General features: G+C 39.6%; 1 protein-coding gene across 1 annotated transcript in view; it reads left to right on the top strand.

Annotated features, from left to right (window-relative positions):
- The window catches only part of UNC5D (unc-5 netrin receptor D), a 488,465-nt gene that overhangs the window by 392,283 nt on the left and 73,760 nt on the right, over positions 1-22,422 (top strand). Inside the window, exon 8 of the mRNA XM_046648689.1 lies at positions 13,851-13,883. Within this exon, the coding sequence (XP_046504645.1) occupies positions 13,851-13,883 (33 nt within the window). The remainder of the gene's footprint in view (positions 1-13,850; positions 13,884-22,422) is intronic.

Raw genomic sequence — 22,422 nt, 5'->3', positions numbered from 1 at the left:
TGCCCCATGGGTTTAAAATGCTATGTGAGCCTTTCCTTTCTATTCATGCATGTATTTCCTTTTCTATCTAAGAATGGTTTTCCTACTATCTTTTACCTCCATAGTATGCACATTAATATGTCTGTCAAATACAATCAGAGACTCTTGATGGTTACAGTGACTAAGATTTTTAAGGGAAAAAGAGTAAATCTCCTATGAAATCACAGAGAAGAATGAGATATATTTACATATCAGTGGGAAAGAGGTGTGTTTGGAAGAGCCTGACACCAGGATATATTCTGTCCTTTTAGACAACAGTGGGTTACCAATGTCAACAAAAATGGATAACATTTTATTATCTCTGCAGAAAGTAATGAACAGCAATGCAGATAATGATGCCAACATCACTCTGTGCTTTTCGCTGGTACTCTGGCTGACTGCTCTTGGTGAAACTAGCTGTGCTCTCAAGATAGAGATCCAGTGAAGGCTGGAGTTGATTAAAATGACATTTGGCAATAGCTTTATGGAGCAGTAGCTTTGTGAAGGATCTAGGTCATGTTGCAATTTGGGAATTTCCTCCATCCTAATTTTTTCCCTTTATGCCAAACATGACCCTAAAGCAGTTCCTCAATTCCCAACTCGTCTTAGAGGTTTAACAATGACATTGCTTGGCACTCGGATGACCTACAGTTCTTTGACTTTATTTAGCTTTCAACAAAGCATCTGGATTTCCCTTGTTGTCCCTGAGGGCTGCATTTCTCCTAGAGATGGAGCTGCCAGCTCTGAATGATCACTTTAATATTTGGGTGTGATTGTTGCTTGGTCAATTGTGACTGGAGCGCAGAACCTTAGTGTTATGCTATCACAGATGGCCACACCTAAATGCTCTCAACAAGAAAATAAATGCTCCGAGACGGGTGAGAGTAAGATTAGGCAGTTTTGCCAATAGCAGTTAGTCCAAGGATTCAAATTGAAAGCATAAACTAAACAGCCAAGCCCTTTATGCTAGAGCATTATTTTTTTCCAGAAAGATAATTATGTGGTATATTAATTGTCAAGAAACAATAACTTGTGGATCCATGCTTTCTAAGCTTAAACACCAGAAGCAGGTAGTTTTCTGACCGATGTTGTTTCTACTTGCTGAACTTAGCTACTTCCATGGTCTGGGGATCACAGCCAGAGGTAAATAACATACACATGACAGGAAGAGAAGGGTGAAATGTTGTGGTGTTTAGTATGATCCTGAGGAAAAGAGAAGCCTGCTCCCCCTCCCTTTGTTCCAGCAGCTATGAAACTCAGGGCTTTGGCTTCAAAAGATTAAGTGGATCTGCTTCAGAGGGGATTAGTGCCCAGATGTGTAGTGGGACTGAAGCCAGAGAAATGTCACAGGGGCCTGAAAGAGAGAGGAAGTCTCCAAGGCTGAGCTACTGATGGCTAATCTGTCCTTCTTGTCAAGATGTAAGATAGGTCAGTTCAACATTGACACTTCAAACACTGAAATATCAGTTCAATGGTGGTTTGTTTTCGTTTCTGATGGGTACATTGATAAGAAAAATTTGAATTGACAGTTTAGAAATCACATCAAGGATAAAGACATCTATACAATAGCAGTTTTAAATAAACATCCCAAGCCACATCTAATAATCTAACCACATTGTCTTTTGAATGACCTTCTTAAATGACCTAAAGGAAACACCTGAAAAGGTGAGCCTGTAATCACATCAAAATAAAGGTTGCCTTGGTAAGCATTTTCTCTTGGACCATTCTAAGCTTCATTGTTATCCATTACAGTAATTACCTGGGTCCCTTCTCTGTATATCCTAGGGCACTGAAGAAGAGAATTTTCATTCCGGAGTTAGTTCAGTACATCCGAAACGACTCTTACTTTTTGCTACTGGTTTACGGAAGGCGTATTTTGTACAGTACACAGGATTATAAAGGATGAATTTCTCTTTACTAAAACAAAACCCATCATTTCCTTTCTTTGGGCAAAGAGTCAGGAATCATACTTGACTCATTCTTAAACTTTTTGTTGGACAAGTTCATATTTCAGGGCCAGCTGCACTGCACAATTGCTTAATTATGGCATAGTGAAACTATATAGCAAAGACATGAAAATGGCATCAGCAAGAGAACATGCTAACACAATGCATCCTTAAGTTGTCATGAAGTTTCCTACTGGTTGCTAATTCTTCCAAGTCATTTGAATATTCCAGACCCATTTCTATTCTATTTATAGACATAGTAGGTTCTCCTTTTTACATAAAGATTTTTCCTAGAAATTCCCAATAACTGCCTTTCTGCGTAACAAACAACTGATTAATTCAGGGTTGCCTTCATGTATACTGCATAGCAAATGTGGATATCATATTGCAGACACACAGGAATAATAAGAATGTAGATTTGGACACATATGGTGTCATTAGCAGCTTAGCAACAATCTCTCCCCTATGCCCCAAAAAAACACTTTCCCATTATGGGACCCAATAAGAAGACCAGTGAGTAACAAGCTTTAACAAGACAGAGTGAAGTGGCTCACAACCAAAGTTTCCATTGTGCTTAATTAAAAAAGAAAATAAAGCAGAGATATCTCGATACTTATGAGTCTTAGTGAAAGCCTTTTTTTTCAGTTCTACAAGGCTAAAAACTATCATTTTTGTGCCTTGTGCTAAGAAGACTTGCACTCGAGTGCCAAATCCTGAGTGGAATTGAGCATAAAGAGCATAAAGAATAAATCACACACGCAAATTCTCCCCTCTTTGTTTTCCACTTACTCTAGGCTTTTCTACTTTTATGCCTTGTTAATAAAAAGATGATGACATCTGATTGTTTTTTGAACGTAATCCCCCTTCCGATTAAGGATTGGCCTTCATCCATTGATCCATGATTGATGTGTATTTTGCAAGCCATTAAAAATCTGTGGCTGTGGTTATCACCCAGCTCTGATACACTTAACATGCCCTTTGTCACCCAGGAGTTTTCCTCTGTCACCATCTTCTGTTTATTTCCTCATAGACCTTGGCTCTATGTACATCGTCGTGATAGAATAACCTAGGTAAGAAATTCATTCTCAGCTAATAGAAGTCAAGGCATTGATTCTGCCTGTCTCTCTCTTCCATCCACTTCTTCTTATTCCTATTTCCTATTTCCATACACTGTTCCCTCCAACATATTTCAATGAATACTTTCATACTATGCTTCCAGTTTTCTGGTGAAATTGGACAGGAAGTATGTGTCATGCCTCAGAAACATGATCTCTGGAAGACTGTTTCTCTCAGGGACATCTTGTTAACTTTGTTCATTTTATGAGAGGAATTGAAATAAAACACCACAGTAAAGAGGAAGGACTTTAAAATTAAATTTGGGCAGCTGGAGAGCAGGATACATTACCTCAGATCACATTACTTAGAGAGAGAGAGAAAAAAGACAAAAACAGAACATAAACCCAAGAAAACTAAACAGACAAATATGAACAGATCCCCGTGACAGTGTAAATTGGAGACAGAAAACCCATTAGAAAGGTTAAAAACATTTCTTAAGGAAGTGGAATTTTCGACATAGAACCAGAAAGTGGGTGGGAATGCAAATCCATTACAGAGAAAAGAGAAATATTTTGTCGATGACATCCCCAAGGAGCACTGGAAGGCGCTTCCGAACTGGGGATTGTTAGAAGGTACAGAAGTTGAGCTTCCTTGAGGGCTGGGCCCAGGATGGGCCTGGGTTCATCCGGCTTTCAAGGCTGAATAGCCTTCCAAGCTCCTCTGTGATTCTGAGTTGAAACTGGTTATTCTCTTATTGGAAGATAAGAAATGGACACGAACTGAGAATTGGGAGAAGTAAATGAACTGAGCGTAGAGGATTCGACCATTTATCCCATAGATAAAGAACAGGTTGAAGAAAGAAGCAGGGATCAGGGGTCCCATTGCTTGAATTCGCATTTTGATTGCAATACTATGACCAAAAGTTTCCTAATTTCTCTAAGCCTAAATTTACTCCTCTATAAAATAAAGTTATAATAGCGTCTATTAGGAAAGGTTCTTTCTAATAGAGCATTTAGCATCCGTAGTAAGCACTCCATTTGGATAAATAATAACTATATTGTGTGTGTATCTTCTAATAAAGAGATTCCTGTGGCAGAAAAGCTATATTTTCTGTGTTCTGCAAAAGTATGAACAATGTGACACTTTAAATATTTTGTTAAAACATGTCCTGATATATCTGGCTAATATAGTATTCCTAATAGAATGTACTTGGCATCAAAATCCCTAAGAGACGCAAATTGCATTCTTTATACAGACGAGTCCTGAGCAGTAACTTGAGACATACTGCCAGTTGTAGGAAAACAGAGTTTAGGAGGACCCCAGCAATTCATGAGGATTCTTACACTCCACGTCAGAACAAAGTTCCAATATCCTTTCCCAGAACTTTTGATAAGTGACTGAATGAATAGCTGTTGATTTTCCAATCTTCGTTTGCATGTGGGATTTGGTCCTGAGGAGGAGACAGACCAGGTGATCGATGAGGTCCCAACTAGTTCTAAAATTCTATGATTCTAACCACTGAATAAAAATAACTCAAGGGCAAGGTCCAGGAGAGGGGCCTGGATGATTCCTAAGTGAAAAAATCAGTCCTCACAATACTGGGAGCAGGATATGGAGGTTTCCCTCATGTTATGAAATACACATGTTCTAACAGCCTCCTGAGAAAAATTTTTATAAAGCAAAGCCTCATTTGTCAATGCAAATTCAAAAGCCCTTTCTCATTGGGGACAAAAAAAGCCAATATACACATTACCAGGCTATATAGCAATCTACAGATCCCAGGATTACTACTCTCCTGCCAGTCATTCTGAAACAATGACATTGGTTACATGTCTAGTATTTCCCTTATTCCACATTTCCACATCCCCAAATTAGCAATTTTGCCATGTTTTTTCCAATATTTAATAGATTTGGATGTCAGTAACTACTGATATCCAAGGTTCCTTCTAATCAGGAAGTTTCCAAAATTTAGGTTCTCTGTCACATAAAACAAACTATCCCCATATTATTAATTCTGTGAATTCCAAATTCTACATTTGCAGTATGTTTAATCAAGATTCAACACTACAAAACCCTGAGTAAGAAATATTAGTCTGGACTCTAGAAAGATTTAATGTCTGAGATCATAGAGTGGTCCAGCTATAAAAGAAATGGCAAGAACCCAATCAGAGATGTGATTTAAAACTGAGTAATCTACTCCCATAAAGAATTCAGTGGCCTCTGGGGTGTGCTGAATAAAAGGAATTAATAGAGATAGGAGAAACCTCTTTGTTTTGATTCTACCTTTTCTCTTTAAATTACAAATTAAATACATGTGTCTCTTCAAGATCATTGAGAAAGGTGATACATAAAATGAAGATGATATTAACATCAATACACATTATCGTTAACTCTAGCCTTTCCCTTTCTCCAGAGAAGTGTCAGTATTATAAGAAGAAAAGATCTGGCCTTGCATACATGTGTTTGGTAGAGGACGATGTTAGTGTTCAGTGGAATGGAAAACTGCCTTGCTCATTTGGAGAGAGATCATGGGGTAGCAAAAAGAACTCTGAACTAGGAGTCAGGAGTCCTAGTACAGGTACTTTGTTAACTAGTGCATGACTCGGAGCAAATTTCTCAAGATCCCGTGTCTCGTGTTCATGTCTATAAAACAAGGAGTTGGGCTAGATGATCTCCAAATTTTATCCTAGAATAAAAACATGAAGTCATTATAATTTTATATCTCAAATGTAGCTTTCATATATATGTGCATATACATGTATTTCATATTTTATACATGTATATATAAAAAAATGAAAATAATACCACTGACATGTCAGTGTTTTCAGATATGCTTTTTAAACAGTTTTAAGAAGAAATTGTAATTCAGTGGTACCTAAAATTAACCATTTGGATGATTCTTATGCAGAGATTGGGGGGATGACTTTTAGATAATGAAACAAAGGTAACCCCATACCCTACCCCACCAAAGCAGTTTGCCAGCCTCACCTAGGAACTGAGTTATCAAATCAGGCCTCTTGCGTTCCACTCCAATCCCTTCATTGAGAAGCACAATGTCCTAGGAATTTATACAGACCATAGGAAATTTATGGACCCTGACTTTGTAGTGCTTGTAATTGAAATTACATACAAGGCTTAGCAGCACTCATTCATTCAGCAAATATTTATTGAGTACCTACTGTAATCCATTCCATTTACTGTTCTAGGTAATGGGAATGGGTAGAAAACAAAGATATATACTCCACATGCAAGTGGCTTAGTCTGTAATGTAGTCGGTAAATATGTGGCTAGCATGAGGACTGACAAAGCTTAAAGAAATTTACAAGTCAAAGGTTCTCATGTCACAATTTCTCTGTAAGCTTTTTTTTTTTTGGTAAGACAGGACTGATAGGCTGTGTATATTGGTTGCTAAGTATTTTCTTTCTTTCTTTTTTTTTTTTTTTTGAGGAAGAGTAGCCCTGAGCTAACTACTGCCAATCCTCCTCTTTTTGCTGAGGAAGACTGGCCCTGAGCTAACATCCATGCCCATCTTCCTCTACTTTATACATGGGATGCCTACCACAGCATGGCTTTTGCCAAGTGGTGCCATGTCCGCACCCGGGATCCTAACCGGCGAACCCCAGGCTGCCAAGAAGCGGAATATGCAAACTTAACCGCTGTGCCACCAGGCTGGCACCGCTAAGTATTTTCTTAGCAATTGGTAAATAGCCATTTTAACAACCACCATCCCCATCCATTCCCTACTCAGACCTCCCTATGGTCCAACAGCTAAAGGAACACAACAGGAAACCTGGACATAAGCAGAAAGCCACCATGACTCCATGTCAAGGCTGGCACTTAAGATAATTTTTAAATAATTTGTATATCACTCCTGTCTTAAGGCAAGGAAAGTGATCATCATGACATTAACTGGTAGATTATTCCTTTAAGCTTGAATTATAGACTCTAAATATTTTTATTAAGTTTTGCCTCCGTGTGTATGTGTATTTTTATTGTAGATGGAAGGGAAGGAATCAAAGTAAAATAAGTCATAGGACACAAAAGTGATTTTAATATGCATCTTCCCATGGAGGAGAGTTGGAAACATTACATTTTACCAATTTGAGACCAATTTCTGATAAGAAAGTCTTTGTAGACACGTACTTGAAAGTGTTTGGAGTGACCAGAGAGCATTTTTACTCTGTCCATCCATCACAAAAACAAACTCAAAAAATCAATGAGAATGAGTAGAAAGTCATAACAAAGATGATATGAAATATAGAAATTTAAATGATTTAGCTCAAAAATGAAATATACAAATAATACTTGTGAACATAATCATTATATACACTTACTTGTCTAAGTTTGGGAAATGCAAAGGACATTCCTATAAAGAGTTCTCAAATTTGAAAGAAGAAATGGGGAAGACTACATCTCCTAATGCACACTAACCATGTGCTTTGGCTAAGGGGCAATTCTGAAAGGTCGTTGTCATTAGAAGTGACATTCCATGAGCCATCTGTTGTGATACCTGTCTGACTTCCCCTAGTTAACATGATGGAATCTTGAACAATTCTTATGCGGAAGATGTCAATATAGCTGTTTTTCGTTTACTAATGTGCATCTCAAACCTTATGAGTTTTTATTCAAGTAGGTGTTTTTGCCATTCAATCCTGAAATTTCTCTAATTATCCAGATATCTGTGGGGAGAGCAGAGATTTCTCTAACAGACAATACCAACTGGAAAACCCGGGGAGGAATCTTATTTTCTGCATTTGCCCTCCAGGGATGTGCTCAGAGTGCATTTTAAAGAGGGCAATAGATCTTGTGATAGTCTGTACAGACTGGGAAGCCTTGGGGGTGGGGGAGGAGCATGAGGAAGGAAGATTGAACGAACCCCGTAATACGAGCAGTAAATGTGATCTCTGAAGAGTGGTTTCTGAGCAGGACCTTTAAAAAATGAACCAGAAAGAAAAATGCAATGAGAAAATTCAAACTAAAACGGGTGAAAACTAGAGATGGGCTATGTTTTATGCTCTTTCCACTTTTCTGCGTTTTTGATCATTGGAAGAATTTTAGAGTGTATACAAGAGCTGGTGATTGTGTTTCTGCATGTTCGACTGCCTAAGTGAACTTTCAGCTCCCAGAGGAGAGGAGAATAGAATCCCCACTTGTCATATGTGTGCCTGACTTACACTCGCAGGGGTGTTGCCAATGCAAAGCAGGCCTCGTGTTTATCTAATTATCTGCCAGAGCTAATACAAGGTAGACTTGCTAGGTCCTGGGATTTCCTGCAGCCTTGGGTAGCATTCAGAGGGTGTAACACTGGTTCTTGATTATTTCTAGTGATGGGGGAAGCCAGAAAGCATGAATAAATGAAACACATTGGTAATCAATAACTTCAATGTCTTTTCTGCCACTCGGTAAATAATAAAGAAAATAGCTTTTAATTTCATCTTCCCCACTATTTTTCTTGCTGTGATTGGTTGCAGTACCAATTATTTGTAAGCTAATCATTTAAATATGATTTCCATTTCCAGACCCATAACGAACAATGATGACAAAAGTATAAAATAAATCAAATGAGCGTTTTTGAAAAAATGTCCACAGTGTATTTCAGTGACTACAACTAAGATAAGCTGTCCAGAGAAGGAAGAGATCCCCGCAAACAGAGCAAGCACCAAAGAGTTCATGAAGGAATCAGAAACTGATCTCTGCCTTGGAGACAGGACATTTTTATATGGGACGTTTGGAGGGAGAAGGGCACACCAAGGAAAGGGAGCAGCATGGGCAAAAGCACTGAGTGAGTCTGGAGAGTTAATGGATTGATTGGACTAGACCATGGGTTTGTGCTGAGGTGCTGTGGAAACTGAGTCAAATTTTGTATGGAGGGACAAGTTAGTACAAGACTGTAAAGGTAGGCAGAGCAGTTGGCCCATGACTTGGAGGCAATGTGGAATCGTGGTAGATTCCTGCTTGTTGATGCTAGGGAATAATTCCAGTGAACAAGGAAATAGCCAGAGAATGGACAGAAAAGACTGACTATTCCATAGATTTCAGAGCCAGCTCCTAAATAATTTAAGATTACAAAGACTCTGGTGCGTAAATTAAAATAAGACAATCAACATGTATCTTTCTTTAGGGGGCGAAAAAGATTTCAAAGCATATGATGAATGAAGAAGGAAATAGTAAAAATGGTCTTTGGTGATGAAAACATGGGACATGACTGGTTTAGTGAAATAAAAGAATGACAGTCATTAACTATAATGACATTTGTGAGTTGCTGCCTAGTTGGAGAGTTGCTGTCCCAGCTTACTGTCCTGGTGGATATTAGTCCACAGTGAATGGCTGTATGCCTGAATCTAAAAAAACAACATAGACTCGTATCAAACATATCTGTGTAGTATTCAAAGCGCATAGGAGCCAATTTGAAATAATTCCAACTCATAGATTTTGAGGAGCACCCCGTACCCCTCTATGGGTGGGAGATTGAACCCATCTGTCCACACGTGCCACCTCTCCTCAGGCCTGCTCTTTTAGATCCCCAGGATGTGGGCTACATGCAGCTGGACACATTTATTCCCTGGCAGAGAAAGGATAAGGCTGGATGTGGATGGGTGGGGGGAACTAGGTGTGCAGCTGTAAATAGCTCTTAAGAACAATGGACACCATGGAAATGCTTTGGAAGCATCCATGTAACAAAGGAAGCAAGAAACTAAAGAAAGGTAGAAAAGAAATGAATCACCACCAAAAATAAAAAGGCAGGATGGCTGTCTCTCTCCTTCTCTCTCTCTCTTTCTCTCATATTTAAATATATATACTTCTACAGACACACACACACACACATGCCCCAGACACAAAGCAATAGTTGCATTACAGTATTAAAAGACAAAAGCAGATTGCAGAACAATATATAAAAGACAATTTTATATTTTTTAGCTAAAAAAGGTCAATTACTGTCCATTTCATGTAGTTTCCTGCAGCTATATATGTATAAGCATATACTCATGCACATTATCTTATATATGTATCAAATCATAAGGGAAAAAGCTGATATTTGTATATGTAACTTAACATTAATGATAACCTCTTGGTGGTAGAAATTATGTTTTTTTTTCTTTTGCACTTGTGAATATTTTTTTTATTTTGGACACAGCAACTGTGTAATAAACTACGTAAATAGAAAAATGATTTTTTTAGGAAAACATGACAATTTAAGATACTATTAAAAACAAAATAAAAAACACTTTTACATGTTTAACTCGTAAATACACAAATTATAAGACTGAGTTATAATGTCTTATCAATTTCCATTTACCCAGAATGTACCTCTCCATGTATGTTAGACCCTGGGAAAACTGTTATGATTTTCCCAAACTCCAGCTCAGCTGCCACTGGATCAAAATCACATTTCTCCGCCTGCAGGATACAGAAAGAGCCTTCTGAGTCCATCTGTGTACTATAGCCACCCCACAGCCTTTTCAGGAGGCAGAGAGTAACTGAAGTCGAGAACACAGAGCCCCAGATTTGTTGCTAGGAAGTGGTGGTGCCCTCAGTAATTACAAAAACACAAACCCCAGTTAATAAGGAGCTCTTGGAGTGGTGCTCAGGCATGAGTATTTTTTAAAAAGCTCCCCAGATGATTCTAATGTGCAGCCAACATTAAGAACCATGGCCTTGATGGATTGATTTACTAAGAGGTCATCGAATACGGCCTTGGAGAAAGGTAGCATTCAAGTGGAGGATTTCATTGACCAAGACCAAGTGCATGCATGTTCCTGAGCCTTGTAAGAAAATGCCTATGCAGACAGAAGAAAAAAACTTGGAGTATGGAACGGGCAGTTCTTGCAAAAGATAGTGAGGTCAGTGGGTAGTCTTCTCTCGAGCTCATGGGAGAATAATCTCTGATCGGACATTTCAGGCTGGGAAAATGCTCTATGACAGCAGCTTGCTGTCAAGATTCTGGTATTTAACAAAATACAGCAGAACTCAATTTTGCTGCTGGTGCCGGGAGATTAAAGCTCTCTTGGACACCAGAAGCTTCCAGCCTTTTCTGTTTAAGGATGCACGCTGACGCACGAAACATGCTGGACCTTAGCGTAAAAAATTCTTTGGTAGAGCAGCAGCCCTTTGAATAAATTTTACTCTGCTTTAGGAAATCATTTCACATGGATTTCTCTGGAATGTCTTTGGGTGTTCTTCTGCAGATTTATAGTGGGTGAAAGCTAGGGAGCCCACAGGGGTCTTCTGGTTCCTGCTCGTCTTTCTACATATCAGGAAAGTGAAGTTTTAACTTGCCATCAGTCTCAGAAAGCGGAGGCCAGGACTAGACACAAGATTCTTAATTTTTGCCCTTAAAGCACGCCTGAAATTCACTAGACTTTCTGATTTGGAGGTGTGACATGTCTCCAAGCAGTAGCACAGTCATTTTTTTACTCTGAACAAATGATGATGATCCTATTCATAGTATGTTGAAATTATAATTTCATTTATTAGCTACCATTTACTGATGCTGAACACGTGCTAGCCCTTTGCTATTGGCTTTATATTTATCATGTATAATCCAAGTACCAAGTTTCAAGGACATTATTATTCCCATTTTACTGTGGAGAGCACTGAGGTGACAGATAGAATGAAGACAGTTCAAGATTTAAATCCAGTTCTGGCCCTGAGAGTCTGCACTGCTCCCACAACACCACACTGCCAATGACGATGACACCAGAGCTGTGTCAGAGTGGGGAACACCCCACTCCTCTGCCCTGAGTGCCCTGTGACCCAGATCTCTGTCTCAGGACCTCAGCCCTGTTCAGCCCCATTCACTCTTTCTGCCTTTCTCACTGTAACTGGGAGAACTCTACCACCCCAATTTTTTCACAGCCTGTCTGTATTCAATTTATCTTCCTGGGGAATGGTTATATATCTCACCTGTTTTTAATAGAGTTTCATTTTGCTACCGGGCATAGTCTCCATTCCTGTGGTTTAGAAGGAAGAAAATACTGTTAAGCTCAGCCAGAGTTCTAAACAGATGTTCTGCACGTCTCTTTGTGTCATTCTAGCAATGCATCACTTTCAGATGTCTTAGCCTTAGCCTGCCAGCCTCGCTGTGCCCCTGCCAAATGCTCTCAGATAGCATGCAATAAGCAACACCTGAAGTTAGGTTAAAACCCCCAAAGTCGTTTTATTCTAATTCTTGAGTGCATTAGCATCTGGACTTGGGAGGTGCCACCTGCTCTGAGGAAAACTAGTGGCAGTGAATCTGTGCAGTAAGGGTGACGCAGCGTTGTCTGTGTAAAAATCGGAATATGATCATATCAACTTGAACAACTTATTTTTAGGAGGATTTTTTCATTTTAAAGAAGGATTTGCCAGAAATTACCCTTTCCCACTTAACTTTTCCATCGTATAAAAAAAGAAAAAAAAGAAAAGAAAAGAAAAGGTGGCCCATTGGCAAGACTGATTTGCACACAACTTTGAAAAGCTACTTCCATAACAAATCAGATAGCAAAACACACAAGGGCTGAATTCAAAGTACACTCTCAGGGCTTTCTGTCAAAATTGGTCTTAAGTGCAGGAGCGGGTTGGGGTGAGTGATATTCCGTGAAGGATTCGGAATACAGCCGTGTCTGTCTGCCTGGGAGGGGTCACGGTGCAGTCAGTCAGATAATATTTATGAAGTTCTCAAATGTGTCCTCTGCTAGATTTGATTCAGTTAAAATCATAATCCAAAATGACAGTGTCTCACCCAGCTTGGCTCGCCTTCAGGCAAATGGAGGAAGGGGACTGTACTAGGTGACCTTTCAAGGTCCCCCTACCATAGTGTGACTCTGTGAATGATTAGCAACAGCCTCAGGGCTTGCAGGCTGACAGTGTTCCGTCTAAGTCTTATGAAGGGACTTATAAGAGGGATAATACACCATGCAAACCTTCTGGAATCTTGACATGGTGTCTAAAGCGTAGTCGTCCCAGATTTCTGCATGGTGGTGGAGTTGTGTGGGCTGGGACAAGGCCCGGGCTGGGGGAATGGGGATCGGAGGGACGGTGGTATAAGACATAGTAAGCCGCAGGCGCCATGTCTCAAAGTGACTTGTAAGATTACTTGGTGATGGGAGACCAGACAGGAGAGGATGGATGGAGGGCAACGGGAGAATTAACAAAAATGTCTCAATCTGAGCTCTGGCTCCTATGGCCCTGCTTAAGGAAGAGGCTGAATGTCTTTTCTCTTTAGCCATCTCATCTGACCACTGCACTGCTCAATACCATGATTACAGAATGACACCTTTCCATTAAGAGAGATCGTACCCATTTTAACAGATAAGAGACATGATACCCAAAAGTATGATTTCTTAAGAACAAACCTTCAGTATGCTCACAGTATTGTTATGGAACAAGAATGGATAAATGGCATACTTTGGAACTTTTTATCCCGGCTATAACTGCAAACCAATGCGGAAGCCCTTTAAATATTTATTCACTGGTTCATTTTTCTATCATCATATATAGTGAAATAACATCCCTTACCTGAGCAGTCTTCCAGCTGTATATAAAAAAGGGATAGGCTGCAAGCTCACTGCTCTGTTCGTGCTGATAAGAATCTAGCAAATGCAACAGAGAGAAACTCTAGTAAGCCTGAGGGAACATAAAAAGAATGAAGCAACCCATCCTCAAAAAAACATCGCAAAAGAGAAAAAAATTAGGATAAGAAGGAAAAATACAGACAACATAATCCATACTGTCTGCAAAAACAGAAAAGACATTTCATGGTTAGAAGTAGACATAAAGTGCTATAGGAAATATATCTGCTCCGTGTAAATTTATTAAATGCAACTTTCTTTTTCTCTTTCTTTCTTTTAGATAAAAAACCTCTTCATGAAATAAAACCCCAAAGTAAGTTATTTTTCCTCTTGTGAATATAATTTTTCTCATATTTGTTGCCTTACTGTTGTATTTGTTTAGGAGCCAAATGGAATTGAAGTTTGTAAGAAAGATCCAGGGATTTCAGGGCTTCTCCTCACTGGGTTTGGAGTCACATATCAGAGGTTGAAATCGAAAAGAAATATGCACGCCCCTCCCCTCCCTCAGAATAAAAGTAAATCTCTCCTCTTGATTCCGCCTGCCTGTAAGTCCATTTCTCTGCAAATGTCATCTAGGATTCTTATTTCTGAGGAGATTTATAGCATTAAAATTAATAAATATTTGTCAGTACACGCTTTCATGAGAGCAGCCTTGGGAAACAGGCTGACACCAAGCTTCTCCACCTCGGAGGAGGGGGTGGCTGAGAGGCAAACCATGAAATTCACGGCAACTGGAGAATTTAGGAACCGGTATTCCACAGTGAAACCATCAGGAACTAAAAATTTGGGTGTCGGTGCTGGCTTGAGCTCTCTGTACATAGCCTTGCTTCCTGCAGAGACCTTTGCATTATCTCCATCTTATGCATACAGTGGATTTGGGAAAAGCAACACAGCTTGAATTGTTGGCAGCTCAGCCTTTGACCCAGTAGTTTTCAGCCTTGCCTGGACTTTAGAGCCACCTGGAGGTGGATTTTGTTTTAAAATCCCAATTCCCAGGCTGTACCCCCAGACCAATAGAATCTGAATTGGCGTGGCTTAGAATCCAGGAATTCCTAATTTTAAAGATCATCAGGTGATTCCAATGTGCAGCTTGGTTTGAGGACCACTGTCTTAGAAAAATGTTTCTCAAAAGGTGAATCAGCGACCACGTGCATCAGAATCTTGGGGTGTGGTGGGAGCGTGTTTAATATGCCCCACCTCAGAATAGACCAAATGAGCTAGAAATTCTGCTGCAGGGGTGGGAGGGAGGGTGGCTCCAGAGCATCTCCATGTTAATAAGTCCCCCAAATGGTTCTCAAGCATTCAGAAATATGTAAAGAAACCTAGGGAAACCTCAAGATGGAAAGGTGTCAGCAATACCGCTCTTGGCAAAAGGAGAGTTAGACAACTGCCTGGCTGGTTTGGTTTGTAAAGCTTGTGGAAGATGTCCCTGGTCAGTATCTCCTACAGTGGGATAAGATGAATGGCTTCTGATCTTTTAAATCCTGGTGTTTAAAATTCAAGTAGCTTGGGAGGGTTAATAGCTCTTATTAGCTAACGTCTTTGAAAGAATTAAGACCCTATGATGATAGACAGAAATAGGTACCTTCGGACCTAGTACCTGGGGATCAGGAGACATGAGAGAAAGATCTAGTAAGGCTGTTATGTTCATACTTCATTATGCTGCTTCAGGCAGGTTTTCATATAAAGATGCCATCACAGGCAGAGTCTGAGAACTTTGCAGAGCAACAAACTTTCTTAACTTCTCTTCCCTATCTGCTGTCCTTACAGTCATTACTGGTTCTTAGGTAGTGGTCCTCTGATATCTTTCATACTTCATTTTGAACTCACAGGAAGATGGAAGGTGGGGAAACCTGGCTGTGTGTGTGTATATGCATGTGCATGTTGAGGGAGAGAGTAAAAAACAGCTCATTGAATATTTGCCTTGTGCCTGGGTCAAGACCTCAGGAGGACAGCTGGAGTAAGTGTACTTTCAACTGCCTCCTGGTCATAGAGCCCATGCCATCCACTGGTTCTCGTGTGTAACGCCAGCAAGAGCATGGCTATCCGTGTAGTGGCCAATGAGAGAGTTACTTAGAAATGCACATGTGCTTTTTAAAAATTAATTTCATGCTTAGTTTGTGAGTCCTGTATCATTCTAATTTGGTTACATCAGTACTTCCAGCCATAAACCCCACAGTAGCTATTTCTAGTCCTCAGGGATTTCTGAATTAGTTTTTGCTTGGGGATCTCGCTCCTGAACACCATGCTTAATTGCTGGATACTGCAATGGAATTGCTTAAACTGTTTTAATTTGTGATTTCCTAAAAATAAACTCTTCACAGAATCAATGTGATTGCTAAAGTCTCCCCGAGGAATCTAATCGGGGTTCTGTAAGTTGCATGGTTAGGAGTGCATTATACAAATTCAGGCTGTGGTTGTTCAGTGAAAGAGGGGCTTAGTTTAAGACGACATGAATCATTACTGATGCAAAATCAAAGTCAATTATGAAGATAATTGAGAAACAACCTGCTCCTATATATAGCTATACACATGATCCTCCGCAAGGCCTGGTGGATAGAAAACATCACTCAGAGCCTTGCACGCAGTCCTCTGTGAGCAGGCGGGCCGAGAAGCCAGCTTTGGGTTGCAGGGAGGTGTAAAAAGAAAGTGAAGTCTTAAGGTATCTGTTGGCAAATCATAATGACAAACTGGGGAAAATATGTGCACGGCATAGCTCATGAAAGCACTTATTGTAAATGAGATAATTTAATCAATTACGTTTCCTAATGTACTAAACCGAATGTTTCATTTTCTGCTTCTGCACATCTTAAATTATCTTCAGGTGCTTTATGAGATTTAATCATAGTTAATAGAAACTTCATTACCATCAAATGTGCTTTCAATAAATGTTGTGTAACAATGTCAGGAGGTGCAGTAAAATATAGTAGATTCTTAATGGCAAACACGCACCCCCAGAGTCAGACTGAGAAATGGTTGTGTTCAGACAATGAGACTTCTTGTGGAATGTGGCTTTCTGAAAAGCTGTGAGCTCCTAAGAAGTGGCTAATTGAGCAGGTTCACCTTAGGGATGAAAAGAACTTATCCTTCCCCTAGAAAATAACTCAGAACCACACAGTCTCTCTTCTTCTCCTTTCCACATAGTCATTTCATACCTAATAGAGATGCATGCTAAGCACAAATCCAATAGTTTTAGAGTAAGCTACCATCAGGACATCTCCAGTTGAAAATCTCCCGAAAACCTTAATCTCAATTTTTTCAAAATTGAATTTATCCTTGTCTGTCCCTGTTCTCAATACAGTTCTGTCCCATCTTCTCTAGTTCAGTGAATACTATACCATCAACTTAATTGTCTAGGTCTGAAAATTGGAGAGCTGCCTAGGACTCTCTCCCTTCTTCCTCCCCCTTCTGCTTAATACCCAATAAATCATTGCAATCTGACTTTTTTACCACCTAAATAGATCTCAAGTTCATCAGCCTCTCTCCATTTTCACTCTATTCCTGTCTTCCCTTTATTCATTCAATGGTTATTTATTGAGTGCTCACCATGTGCTAGGAAATGTTCTAGGTGGTGGAAAATCAACACTGAGCAAAACAGAAACAGTTTCTGCTTCCACAAAGCTCACAGTCTAAGTGAGGGGAAATGGAAACAGACCAGAAAATATGTAGTGCTCAGTGCCATGGAGATAGTAGTAAGTGTTGTGAAGTGAAATGAAGCTGGGTAAGGGGCTCGGGCAGGGTTGGAGGGAGTGCTGCATTTTTGTAGGTGTTCAGAGGTCTCTGTGATAAAGTTACGTTTCACAAGAGACTTGAAGAAAAGCAAGGAAACAAACATTCTGGATATCTGGGGGGCGAGCATGCCAGCAAAGGGAACAGCAGGATGCAAAGGCTGTGAGGTGGGAGCTTCCTTGGGGTATCAGGAGCAGTAAGGAGGCCAGGGTATCTGGAGCAGCGTGGCAAAGGGAGTAGCTAAGATCAGAGATGTGGGACAAGAGGGGAACTGCCAAGTGTGTTATAGGCCATTGTAATGACTTTGAACTTTGCTGCAAGCAAGATGGGAAGCCATTGAAGGTTTTTATTCATAGTGACATGAACTAATATTTTCAAGGATAAACTCTGCCTGCTGTGTTGAGTTTAAACATATAGGGAACCAGAGCAGAAGCAAGGAGCCCTGTTACGATGATCTTTTGTAACAATAATCTATTACATTAATCTAGGCTATTACAATACCTAAGTTCAAGATGGCTGTGGCTTGAGCCAGAGAGATAACATCGGAAATTGTAAAAACAAGTTGTATTCTGGATATCTTTTGAAGGCAGAGTCAAAAAGATTTGCTGATGGGTTGAACGTATAGTGTGAGAGAAACAAAAGTATTCTGGGTGATTCCAAAATTTTGGCTACGCAGCTAGAAGGATGGAGTTGCCATTACTGATTTGGGGAAAATTTGGTCTAGCAAATCTGGAGGGCAAATAAAGCATTCGGTGTTACAAATGCTAAGTTTGAGATACCCATTAAACATCTAAATGGAGAAGTTGAGTAGGCAATTGAAAATACGAGTCTGGAGGACAGAGGAGTGTCCTGGCTGGTGACATAAATCTGGGGCTTGTCAGTGTCCAGATGATATTTAAAGCCTTTAGGTTGAATGAGATCACCAGATAATGAGTGTGAATAGAAAAGGGAAGAGATCTGAAGACCAAACGCTGAAGGACATCAACATTTAGATGTAAAGAAGGTCAGAAATCACCGCAGAGGAGACAGAAAAGTAATAGCCAGTATAGTAAGAGAAAAACCGGATGAAAAGAAAATGGTATCCCAGAAGAAAAGTTTAAAAAGTTCAGGCCATCTTCATTCCAAACCAGGATTTCTACAGTTGCGACCCTGTATACAGTCTTGCCCTATATCAATTTATCTGATCTTTCTAAAACATGAATTCTGGTCACATCGCCTCCATGTTTATACCTCTTCAATAGCTCACCATTATTTTTCAGGTACAGCCCAAAGTACTTAACATATAAGATCTGGTCTCAGCTTTCTTTTCTTAATCATATCAGCTTCTCTCAATCAGCTTAATCATTGCATCTTTTACTCCCAATATTCTTCAGCCAAACAAAGCATCTTAGTTTTGAATAGCCTATTCCCATTGGGCATAGAGTACCTTATACATTCTGTTACTTCTGCCTGAAAACTCTTTCCCTCCACCTAATACTTAACCTGTTTAACTTATTCTTCCTTCAGGTCTCTGCTTAGGTGTTACTTCTGCAAGTCCTTCACCAAACCCCGCCACTCGCCCCAACCGAGTCTGGGTTAGTTACCCCTGTAATTTGACAAGTATCAAACTATTTCCCTATTTCATCATTCTTATACTAGCCTGGATTCCCTTCCTGATAGACATAATCTCTTCCTTCTGCTAGACAGTATAGAGTCATATTCATCCTTATACCACATTTACCACTGTGCCTAGTATATATTAGATGTTCAATAAATATTTATCAAGCTATAGTCTTACATCTTCCTGCTAACTCCTCACTGGGCCTTTTATTGTTAGGTTGAAAATTAAGATTTTTGCTTCTATACATTCATTTTTACACATTCATGTAGTAGCTATTACATGTAATACATACTTACTACAATTATTCTGTATAAATAGTCTTGGCCCAGTGAAACGTGAAGGAAAAATAAATATTTCTTTCCCACAACTTCAGTACAAGGTAGGAGATGATAAATGATTTGAGAAAAGAGGAAGTAAGGAAACAATGTTTAATAATCATCTATTCTGTGCCAGGTATTAGGTTAAAGCCCAAAATGTATGTTTCCCAGAATCATTTCCATCAAAGAATGGCCCGAATGTGTCCTTAAAGTCTGAAAACCAGGAATGCTCTTCTCCCCACTAACACACATTCCATTCTACATCTTTTCCCAAAATGCACTGCCTTCATCTGTAGTGGAATAATGTGGAGTCTGGGAATCCCTATCCTTTATGATCTTCACAGAGTTAGGGAGTCCCTCAGAAGATGTGTGGTCTACACTGGCATTTTGAACATTTCTTTCAGGCTGTGTAGACTTGAATAACACCTTGAACCCATAGAACTGACTGTGAATTTGGGCCATACTTTTAAACTCTCAACAGACTTCTGGGCTCTTCTAAACTAACATTAGGCTAATGGCATCAATGGCTAATCTTCTAGCCATGCTTTAAAACACAATTCTTTTCCTATTTTTCCCATCATTTTTCTTCATCTCTTGCTGATTGTATTCAATTACATAAATATAGCACTTTCCACAAATTACATGACTTGCTTTGTCCTTCAGAATGATTCCTACTATGAATCAATTCAACCCGTATATATGTGCAACATTTGTAATTTTATTACCACTTTGAATTTTTTTATTATCTAATTTTTATCCCATCATAGGTGTATACCTTTTCTTACTACCTTTTGCAATGATGTCATTGACTCTGCCCTCAATGGACGTGATGGGATTTTGTTCATGAAATACCTCAAAACTAAGCACAGACATGGTGAATAAGTGATGAACCAGTATGTTCTACAGCATCAGGATAACCCAGGGTACAAGGCTCCATCTCTCCACCTGTTAGTATATTCAAAGTTTAGAGAGTTTATACTTCTCAGAATAGGAAAGTAAATAAAGTGAAGTCATTTTCTCAAGGGCCAGAGTTCAAATCCTGTTCTCTTTGACTTTATCCCCAATTTTAACTTGGTCTTCCTATCCAAAGGGAAAAAAACACAGCTCTTTTGCAATCCAAAGGTAGAGTTACCAGGTAAAATAGAGGACCCCTACTTAAATTTGAATTTCGGATAAACAAGGAATACATTTTTAGCATAAGCATGTCCCAAATATTGCATGGGAACGACTTGTACTAAAATTAGTCATTGTTGATCTGAAGTTCAAATTTAATTGTGTCATATTTTTATTTGCTAAGTCTGGTAATTTTTGTTAAAAGGAGGAATAAAATGTGTCTGAATGTGCACTATCAAGAAATATTTTATAAAGTAGATTACCTTTATCGCCAATCTTGGAAGAATGGTTAGAATTGAAACAGATATGGGAGAGAAGAGCCTTTCTGTAAGAGCAAAAAGCTGAACCAAAAGAAAAAAAGCCAGTCTGCTGAAGAACAAGGTCGACTTGAACAAAAAATTGAGGAATCAGGTTTGGCCAGAGAGTAGGGTCCATATGGATGAGAAAAATGCAAAAGCAGTTGAAAAATGGGATGAGGCAAAGCATAAAGTGTCTTGAGCTGTAAGATAAGTCCCTGTTGGAGTGGACTCAATACCTACTAGAGAGTCATTGAAAGGTATTGGAGTGGCAGTACCAGAACTGTGTTTGGAACGAATAATCCACATGTAAAATGGTTCAGATTGATCAAAGACTGGAGGCATGGATACTACGTCAGATGAGACTGTCCAAAGTAGGTGTCAGCTGGAGTGCCTCCTATTGAAACTGAAACATGAGAGGCCCTTGAAATACAATCAGCAAGGTGTGTGAGTGGTTTGGGGAAAGAGTCAATGGAAACAGAATGAAGAATGAGTCTGTGATCTCAAGCCTGGTCACTGGTGGTGTCATTACAAGACAAAGAGAATTCAAGAGAAGGAAATATTTGAAGAGATGAGGGTGATGAATCTGTAAATCAGGTGACAAATTTGAGATGTTAGCACAACATGCAAGTGATTTTGTCCACGGAGCTGGGAGAAAATAGAGGATGAGATCTTCAGAGGAGAGATGAGGCCGGAGATCTTGATTTGAGACTGTTCGGCATCGAGGGAATAGTTAGCACTGTCTGTGTGTGAGTGATCATCCAATTAGATGAGCAGAGAGAAAGAAAAGAGGGCCGAGACCTGAACTCTAAAACTCGTTTATAGAATGGGGAGAATGAAGTGTAGTTACTAAACAATAAGAAGGGGGGAGGCAGGAGAATCAAATTTAAAGGCTTTTTTTTTTTCTGGAAGGAGGGTTGGCTATTCTTGTCCACTGCTGCAGAGCAGAGGTAAAGAATAAGACAGAGAACATTACTGCTGATGCAGTGGCTGTCAGCAGCCTTCAAGAGGGAACATGGTTTGTGCAAAAGACAGACTTTAAAGAGGGAAGCAACAGTAGGAGCAATCAAATGACAGAGAAATAGTGGACTAGTTAAATTATCATGCAGCCTGGCGATGGGCCAGGCAGATGTAAAAAGAAATAAAATAGGTCTGTAGGTTCCGGTAAGGAAAGATCTATGAGATATTGTACATGAAAAGAAAAGCGAAGTACAGTAAAGGAAGTGTAATCTGGAGACTTTAGGGTAAAGAAAGAAAAAACAAATGAAGGACATTTAAATTTTTGGTTTTTTCCTGAAAGTTCTCAAAGATACTATCCAGAGTGTTTACCTTTGGAGAAGGGATGGTCGGAGGATAAGTTTCCTCTTCGCACAGTGTAATTTTTCATGCTTCCTAAAACATTTTCTCATCTTACACATGTACTCTATTTATTCTTTTATTTTAACAGAGACAGGGGTTAACTGGTTAGGGAAATCATGGAACATATATTAAGAAATGTTTAATGTTAAAAAATGCTTAAAGTTCTTTTAAACCGAGCTGAGAACTCTGTGGATGTAAAAACACCTGTACTCTGAACAGCTTATCAGAGAGTAAGCTGGGGTAAGAATTTGGGGAGAGATGATTAGAGAGACTACACTGTGTTTGTAGGCAGAGGGCAAGGCTGAGGTGTGGAGGGAAGGTTTGAAGATGCAGGACTAAAAGGGAATAATGAATGAGGCCAGGTCCCCCAAGAGGCAGGAGAAGGCGGGATCAGAGCTGGCCTGACACAGAGGAGGAGCAGCTCTTCAGGGAACAGAG

Source organism: Equus quagga, chromosome 22, assembly GCF_021613505.1.
Source record: "Equus quagga isolate Etosha38 chromosome 22, UCLA_HA_Equagga_1.0, whole genome shotgun sequence".
Lineage (NCBI taxonomy): Eukaryota > Metazoa > Chordata > Mammalia > Perissodactyla > Equidae > Equus > Equus quagga.
This window is presented reverse-complemented; position numbering and strand designations above follow the sequence as displayed.